This window comes from Sander vitreus, chromosome 3 (assembly GCF_031162955.1).
Source record: "Sander vitreus isolate 19-12246 chromosome 3, sanVit1, whole genome shotgun sequence".
Taxonomy (NCBI): Eukaryota; Metazoa; Chordata; class Actinopteri; order Perciformes; family Percidae; genus Sander; species Sander vitreus.
In genome coordinates this window covers 29,402,703-29,418,447 of record NC_135857.1, presented here as the reverse complement: position 1 = coordinate 29,418,447, position 15,745 = coordinate 29,402,703, and the positions used below count along the sequence as shown (strand labels likewise).

Genomic DNA, 15,745 nt, shown 5'->3' with positions numbered 1-15,745 from the left:
CAGTTTAGTTGAAATCAGCAATCCTGTAACTCTGTGTATGTATGCTGTAATCTTCTATTTGCCTTAATTATGAAAGTATATTGTTTGTTTTTAACTTTGTGTCTGAAACTGAAATCTAAAGTCTGACACTGACCCAGTTACTTAATATCTCATTGATTAATTTCTCACCATTTCTGCTAAGCTTTCAAACTTTCTGGACATGACTCAACTCTCTGTTCCTTACCTCTGCTCTTCCCCTTATAGAAGATCTTGAGGTCCATGACTCCAGTTAATCTGCCAACAATCAGCTCATTGCTCTGGGAACCAGCTTTTGGAGCTTTGAAGATTCCCATTCTGGACCAGTCGTCCCAGTACAGGTCATTCTGAAAACACAAGCTTGTGAAATTAGATTCTTGGTGAGGAATTACATATTCAACATATTTTAAAACCTAATCCAACCTTTTTCTGAAAGTATTTACGTTTTTTAATATACATTGTATATACAGTTTCACCTTGAAGACGGCGATGGCATACGGGTGGGGCAGCCCCTCCATCAGAACGCTCCTCTGGCCCCCGGTGAAGTCGGCCCTCTCGATGCGGTCGCTGTAAGCTTCGGTCCAGTACAGCCAGTGGTCGTCAGCTGTGATCCCGTTGGGCCAGCGAACGCCCTCTGACACAATGCAGGACACATTGGTTCCATCCATGTAGCTCCGGTAAACACCTGCCGCTCGGTCTCCCCAGTCCGTCCAGAACATCAGACTGTGGGACATATACAGTGAGAATTTAACTGGAATGTTTCACTAAACTCAGACTTAATCGAAAAATTGTGTATTGTTTAAATGTCATTATGGTGGGGAAAAAACACATCTAATGAGCTAAGCATTACCCAGACACACGCTTTAACTTGTCGGCCAGTATTGTAAGAAAAAAATCCAAGATTTTTCAAGGTTGCACTTTGTGACGCAGGTCTAAAACAAAACACACCCCCTACAACTGGCAATAGGAATATGGTCATTTATCTAATTACCATGGATATTCATCAAATATTTGATCCAAGACTGTACAATGTCAGATAATTACACTCTGCCTGGTCTAAGCTGTCTCCTTCCTTACAAATACGGAGAGAGCCTAGCTACATTCCCTTGCGGGATTAATAAAGTATAAATTATTATTACATAAATTCCTGTGTTTGCCTCCAATAAAAGAGACCAGACAGGAGAAAAAGAGGAAGCGAGTGCAGTGAGGCAAAAATAAATTCCTTTTCTGAAAAATGAATACCACCGTGTTGTAACTTTGTTGATCAGCTGAACTCATCTTAAATAAAAGCAGAATTACATTTGCAGAAGTGGAACCAACTCTGTTATGGTACATGTCAGTGAGTTTCAGACATTGAGTGCGACAGCATTTTTTGAAAGTGTGGACTTTTTGTCCAGTCATCCCTTCCTCAAAAAGGGCTATTTTAGAGTTAAGCTAGAATTACTTGACACACATATAGTAGTGGTGGTCAAAGCCTCAATCCAAAATCTTCTCACCACAAAAATATGTATAATACAGACCTGCCAACCTCGAAGAAATGTTATGAGTACAACCCACCCCCCCGCGCGCACCCGACAGCCAGCTGCCAATGTACGCTCCACCGTTGCCCACCCACCAGTGAGAAACCTATGAGATACCTAACACCATAATACATAATATACACATGGCGTGTGCAATCTGAAAATGTAGGTGGAGAGGGGGGAGATTATGATAGGCTAGTTCATATTCCTGCATATTGTTACAAATATTATGAATTACATCACACACACACACACACCTCATTCAAAGGAAATCTAGGTACATATAATTTATTTTCAAATACATTGTTTGGCTCATCACTACCTCCTAGATTACAATAAATTATTATTACTGTGTAGAGGAATGAAGTGGATGAATGGCTGTAGGGGTACTGAAACTACACAAATGTTTTCTTATATTCTGTCCAATATTTTGTGCCCATATATTTTTGTTAGTCTAGCCAATAGGAGGTGGAGTGAGCTAATAAATAGGCCTACGTACTTCTGTGTTAAAGATGAGAGTCAGACCAGGTTAACACATAGCCTTCTTCTGATTACTGAAGGGAAATTAAGTAGTCTAAGTAATGATTATGATTACTCATAAAGCAACTTTAAATAGGCCTAAAGCAACTACTAAAAAAGCACAAGATTGAAGCCTGGCAGAGACACGATTATAGGCCAATAAATAACATGGGTCAGATATTTTCAGATAGGCTTTTAAAAGGTTGACATGGGTGACAATTGCATTATGTCAGTAAAATATAGCAAATAGCCCTATTGTATGCTATGTATCATTAACTGAGCTCGTCCCAGCTGGACTCCCTGTTATGATGTCAAGGTCATTATTTATGTTCATAAATTCAATTAGGCTAAAAAATAGCCTAACTGTTACCTTTATCTTGCGTTAATCAGCACCTGGCCTGTCTAAAACCTTCTAGTTTTCTAGCCATTCCACCACTTTTCTAACTGCCCCCAACTAATGGGAAGGATGGCGGGTGTGATAGGCTAGCCTATTGACACTATGAACATGTTTTTCTTATCATCCTTTTATTTTTAATATCATTATGTTTCGGGGGGTGGGTGGGGAGTATTTGCAAGAGTGCATGGCATGTAGCCTGGAGACCTCCTGTCTCATGCTCCTCCGCCGCCGCTCAGTGGAGTATTATTGGGATGATTATAACAAAAGCCTGGCTGAATACACTCACCGGACGGCAGCTAGCAGCTAAAGTCTAACGGCTATCTGGCTGTACACACTCACCGGAGGGCAGCTAGCAGCTAACAGCTACTAACGCAGTACTGTTTATTTTAGGGGGGAATACACTTCAAGACGTGACATAAACTGTCCTCTGGAGAACATAGCTACACCACCGCCGCTCCGTGGATTTTTATTGGGATGATTATCACAGAAGCCTGTCTGAATACACTCACCGGACGGCAGCTAGCGGCTAACGGCTAACGGCTATCAGCTAGCAGGGCAAGCTAGCTACCGGCAGGATCGAGACAGGGACCAGGGTAGGTGAATTTAAACACTGTCTGAGTTGAAAACGCATCTTGTTGACACGTAAGGGCCCTGTTCATGTGGCACAGACATTAATTGCATTTTGTGTCTGTTAAGAGGCACAAAGGCACTCTAAAACTTGCCCCGACCACTGCCGTTTTAGCTCAGGGGACACTTGTAGTACGTAGCTGCAGCTTCTCCGTGTTACCTGCACTGATTCGGGTCGGGGTTTTTTATATCGAAAGTACTCGCGTAGCTATTGCGATCAAGATAAACATAAAATTGGCCGGAATTCTCCTTTAAAAGTAAAATTGGTTTTATGTTGGTTTCTTCAGTAAAAGAACTGTCAGTCAGCTGTGTTTTGGTTTCTGGTGATGCAGTGTGTAAATATTTAGATTTACATATTGTGCTTTATATGTTTTTTATGAATTACTGGTGTGTGTGTGTGTGTGTGTGTGTGTGTGTGTGTGTGTGTGTGTGTGTGTGTGTGTGTGTGTGCGTACGTGCTTGTGTGTGTGTGTGTGCGCGCGCGTTACCTCTCTCCAGGCAGCAGAACCAGAGCTCTGGGGTGCTCCAGGACAGAGGAGTTGAGCAGAGTGTGACGCAAGTCGCCGTCAGGGTTAGACACCTTCAAACACAACAACAGTGAAACTTTTCAGAGGTTCGTCAATTTAAGTGTCAGGCCACGGATAACCTTTGGATGGCAGAACAAAATCAAATAATTACCTGACCATTTGATTAAATGTGATTAATAACACAAACAACATCAATTTCGGTCTAACTGCATTCACTGTATAACAGTAAAAACTAACAGTAAATGTGGAGACAATGAAAAACAAGTCAATTCTCTTTATTACAAATTAGCTGGATGGGAGTTAACAGGATTATTTTAGCCTGATAACAACATGTAAGTCTGGATTAGTTAAACCACATTTAAAGAACAGGGCCCAGATGTGTCTACAGCAGTAAATATATCAAGATTGGTGGTATACTGAGTATACATACACACACACACACACACACACACACACACACATCTATACCTCAATCTTCTGCGCTCCAGCGTCAACCCAGTACAACAATCTACTGATGGGGTCAAAGGTCAGAGCCTCCACGTTCTGCAGATCTTTCCTCACTACAACCTCCTGACCTGTACTGCCATTCAGACACAGACGCTGCAGGAGGGAGAAGAAAGATGGCTGAAGGTTAACATTAACGGAACACTTGGTACCTTGGTAAACATATCATAGCAGTTACAGTCACATTAAATACACAAGTGAGCAAAATGTCCAGCTTGGCAGGATGACATTTGAACAAAACTGTGTCTAATAAACAAGTCACAGCACTCATGTCAACTGGTGTCACTTGTGTTTACTGTAAACAAACTCTTGGACCATTCCCTCTTGATTTCCTCACTAACCTGTATGGTGTCCAGTGAGATGTCAGCCCAGTACAGGCAGTTCCTGTCATAGTCAAAGTCCAGAGCAACAGCTTCCCTGAGGCCGACCAGAGGCAGGGCCTGGTCTGTGCCTGTGGCCAGGTCGTAGCGATGGATGGAGTTCCTCACCGCGTACAGGATGAACTCGTTACTCTCTGAAAGAGCACAGGAGACATGACTGATGGGAAAAGACACTAACGCATATTGTTACACGGCTTCGTTGAATCCCACGGCAATCTGCTATCATTTTTTTTTTTTTTATAACAGACCATTGCCATGCATTGCAGAGCATTGCAATGGACACAGTTCTGATCACCCTGAAGGACAGCTATCAATCCGCTGGATTCCTTTCGGGGTTGTATTCGCTATAATGACCACTTGGCTCTACATTATGCCTTACCTAATCACATGATACCGTTCGTGGGATAAGTACCGACATAATCACAAGTCTGTTTTAACCTTTGCAGTAAAATATTTCAGCATGTTTTAATTTATGATAGTCATGTTTTCAAATATGTACTGTACTTCTATATAGTATATACAATTCAGAGAGGAAAATCTTCCAGATAATATTATGTCTTATTGTCAGAACAATTCAAAGATTTACTCTTACTCAACCAGACAGTCATCCAGTCTTTATCCTACCAAACATCTCAAAAGCAAAAGTGAATTTGTAATAAGGTATATGGTTTCTAACTTTACAGACTTACACATAAGAATGCTATAAAGAACCAAAAAGTAGTTTTTTGACAGTGAAGACTACCAGTTTATCCAGCTGCTTACTTCTACTTACAGCAAAGTGTAGGAGTAACCTTTAAGAACAGCTCTCAGGTGAGCACATGATTAATCAAATGTCTGATGTTCCGTTTACCTCCGACAGGACAAGGCAGCATCTCTCCATCCAGCCTAGACTCCACATCTCCTCCACTACAGCTGTCGCCTGGTACCTTCCTGTAGCTGCAGCAGGAAGGGAAAGAGATTTCCTCAGTTCAACACTTGGTGGTGCTCTCACCAAACATATCTAATGACAGCAACATCAGTTATCTCCACAGTAGCAATAAACCACAAAAAACAAAGGCTGGTTTGCATTCTGGGGAATTCTCAGGAAATTAAAATGAATGAACAGTATACAAAGATAATGACTGTGGATCCAAATTATTATTTTATATACACCAGGTAGGAGGTTCAAAATCGACCTCATGTGCATTGACCATAATGCAACCAGATAAATAACACTAAGGCAGACAGAAGAAAACCAAGGAGCAGATAAGTGAGATTTATCAAACTCAGGTTTCATTCTCACTTCTGTTACAGTACTACAGTTTTATGAAAACAAAGTAAAAAGAAAAGAGGAAAAAAATATTTTACCACTCAAGAGTCAGTTTAGAGAGGTCCATGACTTTTAAATATTTGACAAAACCTCAAATGGTCAATGTAACTAAAAGTAATAAAATAAAAGGTCAAAACAACTCAAAGAAAAATAGCTCACAATATGCAAACTAATGTAAATGTGAATCCACTCGTGCTGCAGATGCAAACATTATGCTAATTTACCACACAACGGAATCCCAGGCTGCACATTTCTGCAATGTTAAGTCTGATAAAAGTAGAGATGGCCTGATACCTATTTTTGCTTCCCGATACCGATTCTGATACCTGAACTTGCGTATCGGCCGATACCGAGTACCGATCCGATACCAGTGTGTCATATATTTTATTATGTTTTAAGAACTGTATACTACTATCCCTGTATGGATGATATGATGTATAACAGCTGTATACTACAATCCCTGTATGGATGATATGATGTATAACAGCTGTATACTACTATCCCTGTATGGATGTGATATTATTTCTATTTCTGTTGTCGGTTTGGCTCAGGTTAAACTCTTTGTGAAACATGAACAAACACAAACAATGAATGCCCCAGAACTTTCTGTTATTCTGCAGTTTGACAGTCAGCTATAACAGAAAAAGAACAAATAATCTACTTTAACGTAGATTGTCTTTAGGGCTTTATTATGTGGTATCTGATCGGTGCATAAACTCCAGTACGTCCCGATACCGATATCAGCGTTTTAGGCAGTATCGGAGCCAATACCAATACTGGTATCGGTATTGGAACATCTCTAGATAAAAGCAGCTTACCCTTTGCTGCGACGGTAGGTGGTACCGACGGGACATGGCACTGGAGGGGCATAGAGATCACCTGAGAACTCAGGGTCAGGCACACACACCTGCAAAGACAAGTCTTCACTCAGCTTGAAGCCATAGTCACTGCAACGAGGAGGAGGAGGAGGAGGAGGAGGAGGAGGAGGAGGAGAAAGATAGGTTGGGAGAAGAAACACGGGGAGAAAGAAAAACAGCCAGTTAGCTTCTGCCTTGTGATTAATGGCAGCACCTGATGTGCATTTTAAAACAGACTCATTATGAGCTGTGATGGGAGCTCCAGGAGCAATAAAAAATGTGCAGAGTAGGCTAAGACCAATGTATTGGTTTGCCAATACTGAAGTTTTATTAAGAGTCAGTGCCTTCTGCCTCTGATATGACAGAGGTCCTACTCACACGAAAGCTAATGAATGCATGCATTTAGATATCAACATGTATGCTATCATTGTATGTAGACAAACCAGTGTGTAATTAGTCCTATTGGCAGCTTTGTTGCAAAAATACAGGTGTGTTTCTTTCTAAAAATTCCAAGTAGTCCAACAATATGCTTCTTTCACTGACATGTATAAACACACAACTGTTTCCATCTCAGACACAGACAAGATTTCAACAACAAACACTGATGATTATGAGTGTTTTGTTCATGTGTGGATCCCTAACCATTCGTAGTCCTGGCGTGTGCAGGAGCAGTTAGAGACGGTGACGGGGCGGTCGAAGTCCTCTCCGTTAAAACATGTAGCATGGGGAGCTCGCCTCTTAAACGTTACCTCTCTGCCCAACAGACACTCGTTACCGTGCTCATCTGACGGTGACCAGCGCTTGTAGTCAGCGTCAGAACACGGCACACCTGGAGCAAAAAGAAGAAGAAGAAAAACAATAGTTATTTCACACTGACATAAAAACAGAGTTACTTGCTAATGTTCCTGGTGGTCCATTTGTTAATCCGTCTTGTATTTCCTTCTTCTCTAGCTCTGTAGGGTGAGGACGTTCAAGTGATGAAACATCCATCTAGTAGCCTTAATTAAAGGGTTCACAGCTCTTGGAAACTACTTCTAGCCCAGCTGGTATAGATTTAGCCATGTTTTGCACACAGCAATTACTGCAATGTGTCATACTGCTAGCATCATGGCTACCAAGTGTAAGGGAACTAATTATATTTATTGTAGCTCCTTTAACTACAGTAGGTAATATTTTGTTGTATTTACCTTTTGCACAAGTATGTTTTTACTTACTGAGCATAATGCTTAGAATAATACTTAATAATAGCGTCTGTTAGAGAGTACAAACTCCACTGACAGTGGTAATGTTTGCCAAAGCAATCTCCATGTTTTATTTGAGCTACATATTCTACATGTTTTCACAATAAATACAGTTGTGTTTTTTTGGTTTTTTTTTTTTTACTGTTGGCTGCTACAAGACTTACATTTATTTATTATACTGTGGTTCCTTTAGTTGTAGTGTTTTCACAAAGACAAGCGAAAACTAACTGAAAACAGTCATCAGTCAGTTAACTCAAACACACAGCTGGCTTTAGGCTGTGTTAGCTACAGCTGCTACATGGCTAACAGGCAAAGTAGCAACAGTAGCTACCGTGACTTAGCCAACAGGCTAAAAGTCATGCATGTACAGTAAATGAGTTACAATGCGATGTTAACTAGCCACACTAAAATTAAGTGTAAACTTATAAATAGCTATAGTGAGCTGTTGTTGCTAAGAGCTGAGAATCACCAACATAAAAGCCCTTTACCCCCCCCCCCCCCCCCCTCCCTCTGAACCTCCAACCCTTCTCCAACCTACCCAGAACTTCGGAGGTGTTGACCTGCAGGATGAGCCAGCTGTGCCTCTGGTCGGCGTAGGAGCCAAAGATGGTGAAGATAGTGCTCTTCTCCCCGGGCTCAGTCAACAGCTGGTAAACATACACCTCCCTGTCTGAGAACTGAAAGTCGGTCCACGTCTCGCCTTCATTGGTGCTGAACCTGATGGGGACGCGGCCAATATTGAATTCATTAACAATGATTTTGAAACTGTTCATGAGCTCCCATACGCTGTATCCATTCTTTTTTTATGAATCAGTTACCAGAATTTAATTTACTTTGCAGCCTACACACAGCCTTCTTTGATTGAACAGCAGCACGAAAGGAAAGATGAATTTAGGGGTAATATGGTATAGAGTTTGTATATCAGAGTACATCAGGCATTTAAAATTGGGAGGTTTAACTATAGTTATATTGACACTGGTATATATAAGCCAAAACCAGGTTACTGAGTAACCAGAATAAGGGAACTAAATCCTCTCTGCATGTAAATGAGGTCAGCTGTTTTCACATGAATATACTGTATCACCTGCACATGATTACAAATAGCCTGAAATGCTGCGGTTGGCATAGAGGTGTTAGGTTACACCTCTGTTTACTGAGTGATGGTTTATTTCCCTTTTTTTTCTCTACAACAATCTGCTTCACATTCACACAATCTGCTCCTGCTAAATAAAGATCCCATCCACTGGAGCAAGTGGCGTTTATGTGCTTCACTCTCCAGATTTCCTCAAGCTGTTTGAGGATTCAAATGGAACCCTTCCGGTCACAAACCAGACGCTCAGGATTTTGTGTTTGAAGCCGTTTTGTTTGTGGAGAAACAACTGAATGACAGATTTCACCTCTGAGCTCAAATCAGATTCTCTTTTTTTCCTGTCCTGAAAGAAACATTTCAACAGGGCAGTTGGACTTACTTTAGGTGTGTGGTGGCGCCTCCTTGTGCGATAGCCATCAGGATACCACCATGGTCACCCCATGTGTAGAAATGAGGGCCTGCCAGTGCCTAGACAACAGAAAACACGGAACATAATATACACAATAGGCCATAAAAGGTAATTTAGCACTAGGGTTAATACAAGCTTGAATTTATCTGGAGGAGGAGATCTAAATACATCTTTATGACCTCATGAACTGGCACTTTTATTTTCTTGATTTGATGCAATTCCTGTTAAAACAGGATGCTGTAGTGGGACAGAAGACGGTGGTGATTAATTCTAAACTTTAAACCATTATAATATAATTTAAGGAATGAAAATGTGATTTGATTAGATAGGAGGGTCAAAAGGGTGGGATTGAATTTCAAAAAATGCTATTGCTTTATTGGTAAGACTTTATGTTCACACCTCCCTGGGAAAAATACAGATTCACTCGTTACCAGAAAATCTAAGTGTCCATTTCAGTGGGTCTTTAAAGTCTTGCAAAATACAAACTCTTGTGCATTTAGAGTTTGAGAAGAACATCTTCCAGGCAAACTGTGGCGCTGGTCATTTGTAAATGAGAATGTGGTTGAAGCTGCCTGGCACTCTCAAAGTCAGTACATTCAGTTATATTCAGATATATGCAGAACAAAGCTCTCTGAACTAATAATAACATAGCCATCTAATTACAACATGTTTTCAGTATTACTAGCATCTGAACAGAGCACGATGTTGAGTCACATGTGATAAAGACCCCCAAAAACTACCAGTCTATGAATCTTCGAGGTTCAAATAATTTAAAGCTGCATTAATTTATATTTTCACATTAACAATGGGTCGAATGACTACATCTAATGTGAAAGGGGTCGCTTGTAGTGACGAACCCAAAGAGAATTGTCGTCGTACTCTGCAGTTCCCCTCAGCTTTATGGCTCATTTTTCAGCTCATTGTTTTGGCTGCTGTTTTCATCGAAAAACTAAACCCGCTACCTGCCCAGCACCAAACAACAGACAAACGAGGGGGCCGGATATTTTTTTTTAACAGTTGGTGGAGACCAAAAACAAGAAATAAAGGCAGTGAATATTTGCTTTACAATCCTCATTCCACTCCAAATGAATGCCAACATTGCTCAGTGTCTGCTGGATGTCCACATTTAGGCAACTGTTTGCTATCACGTTAACAACTATATAATTTAAAAAAAAAAAAAGTATCTATACTGTGCTTTTAGTGTATTAGCCCCTAAGTGGTCAGCAAAATAAATACCACCATTCTCTGAAATATAAAGCAAATACGTCATAACTTGTTCTTTGAGACACATGTTCTCATTCACAGAGAATAGGTATTTAAATTTATAAATAATGCAGCGTATCCATAACACATAAGCAAGTTAAAGTCTGAACTGATGCTCATATTAAGCCTAGATGTGTAATCTAGATGTGTTTTCAAGGACTATAGAAAATCAGTCCAAGTAAAAAGTGCAGAGGGTCCATAATACCTGGATACATTATACAGGCACTGATATGAAATAGATGTCGACATGTTGAAAACTCTCTTTGACAGACAAGCTGCCTGTCACTCAGTTTTGCAAGCCGTGTTTTTCTTGTCATCTGTGTCAGATTTGGTACTGACCTCTCTCCAGCGAGCTCCCGCGCTGCTGGATACATACACATTAGGCTTGTTGGCCAAGTTTCTGCCTACAGATCCTGCAATCAGAGGACAAAAAGGCATTTTACACACACACACATTATAGGGGTTTTCCCTGAATATTACAGACTTGATGTGGCCACTGCTTTTGCTTTCACATATGGAAAATATGTAACCCCAGAACTCAAACCATAGCATTCTGTATCTTGACATGCATGTGGCCTTTGTATGCACTGACAAATACTTTCCTGACAGTGTGCTCTTATTTAATAAGGCAGATCACCAGGAATGATCTGCTTACACATTTCACAAAGAAACATAATGAAATCAAACATGCAGAAATGGAAACTGAACTTTATTGTTGTTTTTTTTACTTGTTTTTCAGAAAACTAATGGGACTTAGAGTCTACAGCCATGACAGGCTATAATGCTAATTGCAAAGCAAATTGTGGGATAGATCAAAGTTGAAGTCCAAAGTTTGCTTTTGATCCTTATAGCAGTCATAATGATGTAAGTAGGGGTAACAGTGGTGTTAGAGTTAAGGTCTTTTATAACATTTATCAAGCAAGTTTGTCATGTTGTGAGCATGAAAGTGGTAAGAGATTTGTTTCGCAGTATTGGATGGTGCAGGGCTTTTGTGAGAGTTATTACGACTCATCCCATAGAGAACATGAACATGTGTGTACTCACAAGTGTGTGTACTGGTTAAATAAAACAATTGACTTGCTTGTGAGCTAGAGGAAAAGTCAGGCAATGATAAGTAGGATTCATGGATGTCTGTACAAAATTTCAAGACAGTCCATCGAGTATGTGTTGAGAAATCTAAGTCTGGACCAAAGTGGTGGTCGCTTTAGCGTCGCTACAAAGACTGAGAGCCATATCTTGCACCCAGCACAGCACAGCGCAAAGCCCCGAAGCAAGTGTCTTTGCTACTTTAAGACCGACGTTATCTACAGCAATCCATCAAGAATAGTAATGGAATTTATGGATTGGATGATTAATACCAGCAGTGTCTGCCTTTGACACTTAGGATCAGACAGACACCTGCTTACATCTTTACACATCAATCCTGTTAATCAAATCTCACTTCAGGGTAAATGACTTCAAGAAGCGCAGATTAAAATGAGAGTAACATGACAAGACAAGACACTGCCATTGTGCAGATATGAAACTGGCAAGCACAAACATGCTGTCACTGTGTATGTCTGCTTACTAGAGTTCTATCATTATCACTGTTTAAAGAGTAACTTAACACCAGGCTGAAGAGCAGTGTTTTGCTGCCTTCTCTTTGGAAGTTTTAGGCCTGTTTGACCTCGGACCAAAGCCAGCATCAGTGATGAAGTGTGGTTGAGTTTGGTCAGAAACAGCATTGGGACAAACAAGTTACATAGTAACGTGTTACAGTAACTCTGTTACTTTTGGCAATAACTAGTACTCTAACGCACCCTTTTTCAAATAAAGTAACTAAATTACTGTTGTAGTACATGTAAGTACATGTTACTTCATTATTATCCCCGCCAGGCATGGAGGGAATCATGCGTGTGTGTGTGTGTGTGTGTGTGTGTGTGTGTGTGTGTGTGTGTGTGTGGGCTGTCTGTCCTGACAAATTATTGCATACCTATTTAGAAATTGATTGAAGTGTCTTCTCAGAATTAATTATCCAGTGTAATAATGACCTTGAATTTGAACTATCAGAGCTGCATGATACACTGCATGTAACAGCATATACGCATATTATTCATTTTTAATATACATTTGTAATAATTATAATAATTCTTGAATAATAATCTCAAACAACGTGTTAGTCAAACGTGTGGCAAAATATATGAGCCGGTTATCTATGTTGCTGTGTATGTAAACATGTGTGTGCAGTTTGTGTATGTATATGCCTGCTTGTATCCATGAGTGTGTTCGACCCGTTGAGTGCTCGCTGGGTGCTGCAGCAGTAATTAGCCCATCTGTTTGAGAGCGATAACGAAACGAATGGCGCCGGCTACTGCCAGTCCTCCTCCTCTCTCTTGCAGTTTCTCTCCATGCCCATTATCTAATAAGAATTTAATTAGAGCGACTGGCTGGGTGCAGGGGAAGCGGCCTCCTAGACACTGGAGAGTATCAACAACAAATCAATGCTTTACAGCAGCTGTAAAGCGGCTTCAAACTGCAGGGAGAAACTCTGCTTCAGCAGCGAGGCGGAAAAATCTCTCCACTCAGATGAATCCATCAGTCTGCAACATCTTGAAACGGTTTTCTGAGAGACAGGGGCGATTCTAGGATCCGACCTTTAGGAAGGAGAATGTGACACGGATATAGTGCGTGTAAAAGTGTTAACGCCCCCCCCCACACACACTGCTAAATAAGGGGGCTTGAGCCCCCCTAAAAAGGGTCTAAAATCGCCAATGCTGAGAGACACAACAACATTTAAAACATTGACATACTATCGGGTTGAAGCAAGAAAACATTTGTGAGCCTGAAAAGCTGCCCTGGAGGAAATGTGCACAATGTATTGAATCAAGTATTATATGAATGTTAAACTGTTCTATGTCTGAATTCAGGCATGGTTCCTGAGAACTTAAAGCCCCGACGCTAAACAAGAAGTTTCTACCACCTTCTTCACAGAGTGCAACCAGGCGATACAGGAAGACTAAGAGCAGATTAGTTACCACAGAGGGCAGCTTGTGGGTTTGTAAAGCGTGTTTTCTGTGTACAGCAAACTTATCTGTGTTATCAGAACAAGAGGAAGTTGCTGTAAAACTAGCACAAGTTGCCAGGCTGTAGCTCAGTCAGTGAGAACATCCTCTAACAGATGACACACAACGTCTCTTCATCTGTCTTGACTAACAGAGACACTCCTGCCAAACTCACTGAAAACTTTTATAACCGATTTTTTTTTTCTGTCCATTACACAGATACCAGACATTTCTGGTGGTATTTGCGTAGTATAAGCATGAGATTTAACTGCGGGTTAAATATGATCCAAACCACTAATATTCAATGAATGTACATGTGGTTAAAAGAAAATATTGATTGTGCCTTCAATGGCCACACATGGACGTTCAAATGAGGTGGGACGTTTGGTGCTCATATTGAGCTATCCTTGACTCTTGCACATACTGTAAATGTCAACTAGGATTTTCAGTATTTTTGAGGTTTTTTTTTAAATGCGGTCTTTATCAGTGATGTTGCTTTGTTCTCCCACCTGTGGCCATGATGAGTCCTGGTGCAGAGTCCTTGGATAAAATTGGCATTCTCCTCAGCTGGATGTTGAACAGCTGGCTCCAGCGCTGGGCAAGGTGGAGAGAGCAACCTTTTCCGAGCTGAAGGGGAGAGAAGAGGAAAGTCAGGTGAGGTTGTTTAGTTGCTTTCATTACTCTTCTCTCTGCTTTACCACCACCTACATCATGAGACTTGGGCCAACTACTGGACACAGAAAGTAAGGTTTTCTCCTAACAAAGGAAGTCAGAAATCTGCAAAACCAAACCGTTCTCTACAGCAACTACACATTGTTTGGAAGCAGAGGTCTCTGTGGTGGCACATCTGGGTGAAAACATAAGGACCTGTGCAAAACACTATGCTACGGATAAGACCTCACAAGGGGCTTAGATCAGAATCAGATCCACCATAAAAATAATAAACGACAGGGGACCAAGTTCTGATGTCAGCAAACAAAATCTTAAATCATTAAAGACGCAGGTTTGTTGGTGTACCTGGCAGTCCACAGTTCCTCCAAGGCTGTCGGCAGCAGGCGGCTGAAGCAGCTCCCACGTCCCCCCCTTGTCGAAAGTGATGACGGATCGCATGTTGTCCTCGGTGACTGAGCCGTTGATGAGCGTGGCGATGAAGACTCCTCGCAGCCCCTCCACGCGGTGCAGGTCTGCAAAAGGCTCATTGGCAAAATACCTGAAACACAGAGGGGATACATCACCGTCGGGGTCATGGAAGGGATGGATTTTGAACAAATTTGGCTTAATGTACCACAGTTGCTGCCTGATACAACTACAACTTTAGGAGCAATGTTTTACTTGCATTTAAACACTATTCACTTTTAGAATAGAGGTGGTAATTTGTGGTAATCCCAGCCTTAACATGGCTAAGAAAACGTATTGCTTATTTATTTCTTGCATAAATTGGCAAACAATTATTTATTTATTTACTGTACATGCTCTTGTTCACATGGCTCGAGAAAACTGAAGGGCAAACACAGGAAACTAAATGCATCAGCATTTACAATGATGTAAAAAACTTGTTAACCTGTCCAGCACAGGATGCTTTATGTTAACATTAACAGAAGGCACAGGAGCCACAGCTCATTTCATCAACAGAAGACACAGCGTCAGATACACAGAAAGAATCATCACTAGCGGGCAAACACCTGAGCCAACACTGTGGCTGCTTCTGCCAAAACAACACAGGATCTCCCTGATGTGGTTATGGAGAAGACTTAGCAGAAAAAACAATGATTGCAGAGCTCAGGAGGTCAGACAGGGTCGCGGCGTCAGATCAATAGATTGTCTTTTATTAGATAAAGAAGCATTGCTCGTCCGTGTTTGCAAAGCCTTTGTATTATCAGCGTTATCTGGCAGTCGTAAGGGGAACTTGAGGTCTTCCTGTCAGTTCCAGAGGTTGCTATGGGAACTGCTCAATTACAAGCAAATCTGCAGATTGTGCTTAATTTGTACTGTAAATATAAGCCGGCTCTATTTTCATATGCTGGTACAATTTGCTTGAGCACATGG

At 41.1% G+C, this 15,745-nt stretch overlaps 1 protein-coding gene across 2 annotated transcripts in view; it reads right to left on the bottom strand.

The window, feature by feature from the left end:
* The window catches only part of sorl1 (sortilin-related receptor, L(DLR class) A repeats containing), an 89,957-nt gene that overhangs the window by 21,765 nt on the left and 52,447 nt on the right, over positions 1 to 15,745 (bottom strand). For both annotated transcript variants that reach the window (XM_078246877.1, XM_078246878.1), the window contains exons 9-21: positions 14,717 to 14,909; positions 14,209 to 14,326; positions 10,998 to 11,071; positions 9,366 to 9,454; positions 8,435 to 8,613; positions 7,298 to 7,484; positions 6,617 to 6,745; positions 5,340 to 5,425; positions 4,451 to 4,623; positions 4,074 to 4,205; positions 3,567 to 3,658; positions 492 to 738; positions 224 to 362 (exon numbers count right to left, since the gene is read on the bottom strand). In XM_078246877.1, the coding sequence (XP_078103003.1) occupies positions 224 to 362; positions 492 to 738; positions 3,567 to 3,658; positions 4,074 to 4,205; positions 4,451 to 4,623; positions 5,340 to 5,425; positions 6,617 to 6,745; positions 7,298 to 7,484; positions 8,435 to 8,613; positions 9,366 to 9,454; positions 10,998 to 11,071; positions 14,209 to 14,326; positions 14,717 to 14,909 (1,838 nt within the window). The remainder of the gene's footprint in view (positions 1 to 223; positions 363 to 491; positions 739 to 3,566; positions 3,659 to 4,073; positions 4,206 to 4,450; positions 4,624 to 5,339; positions 5,426 to 6,616; positions 6,746 to 7,297; positions 7,485 to 8,434; positions 8,614 to 9,365; positions 9,455 to 10,997; positions 11,072 to 14,208; positions 14,327 to 14,716; positions 14,910 to 15,745) is intronic.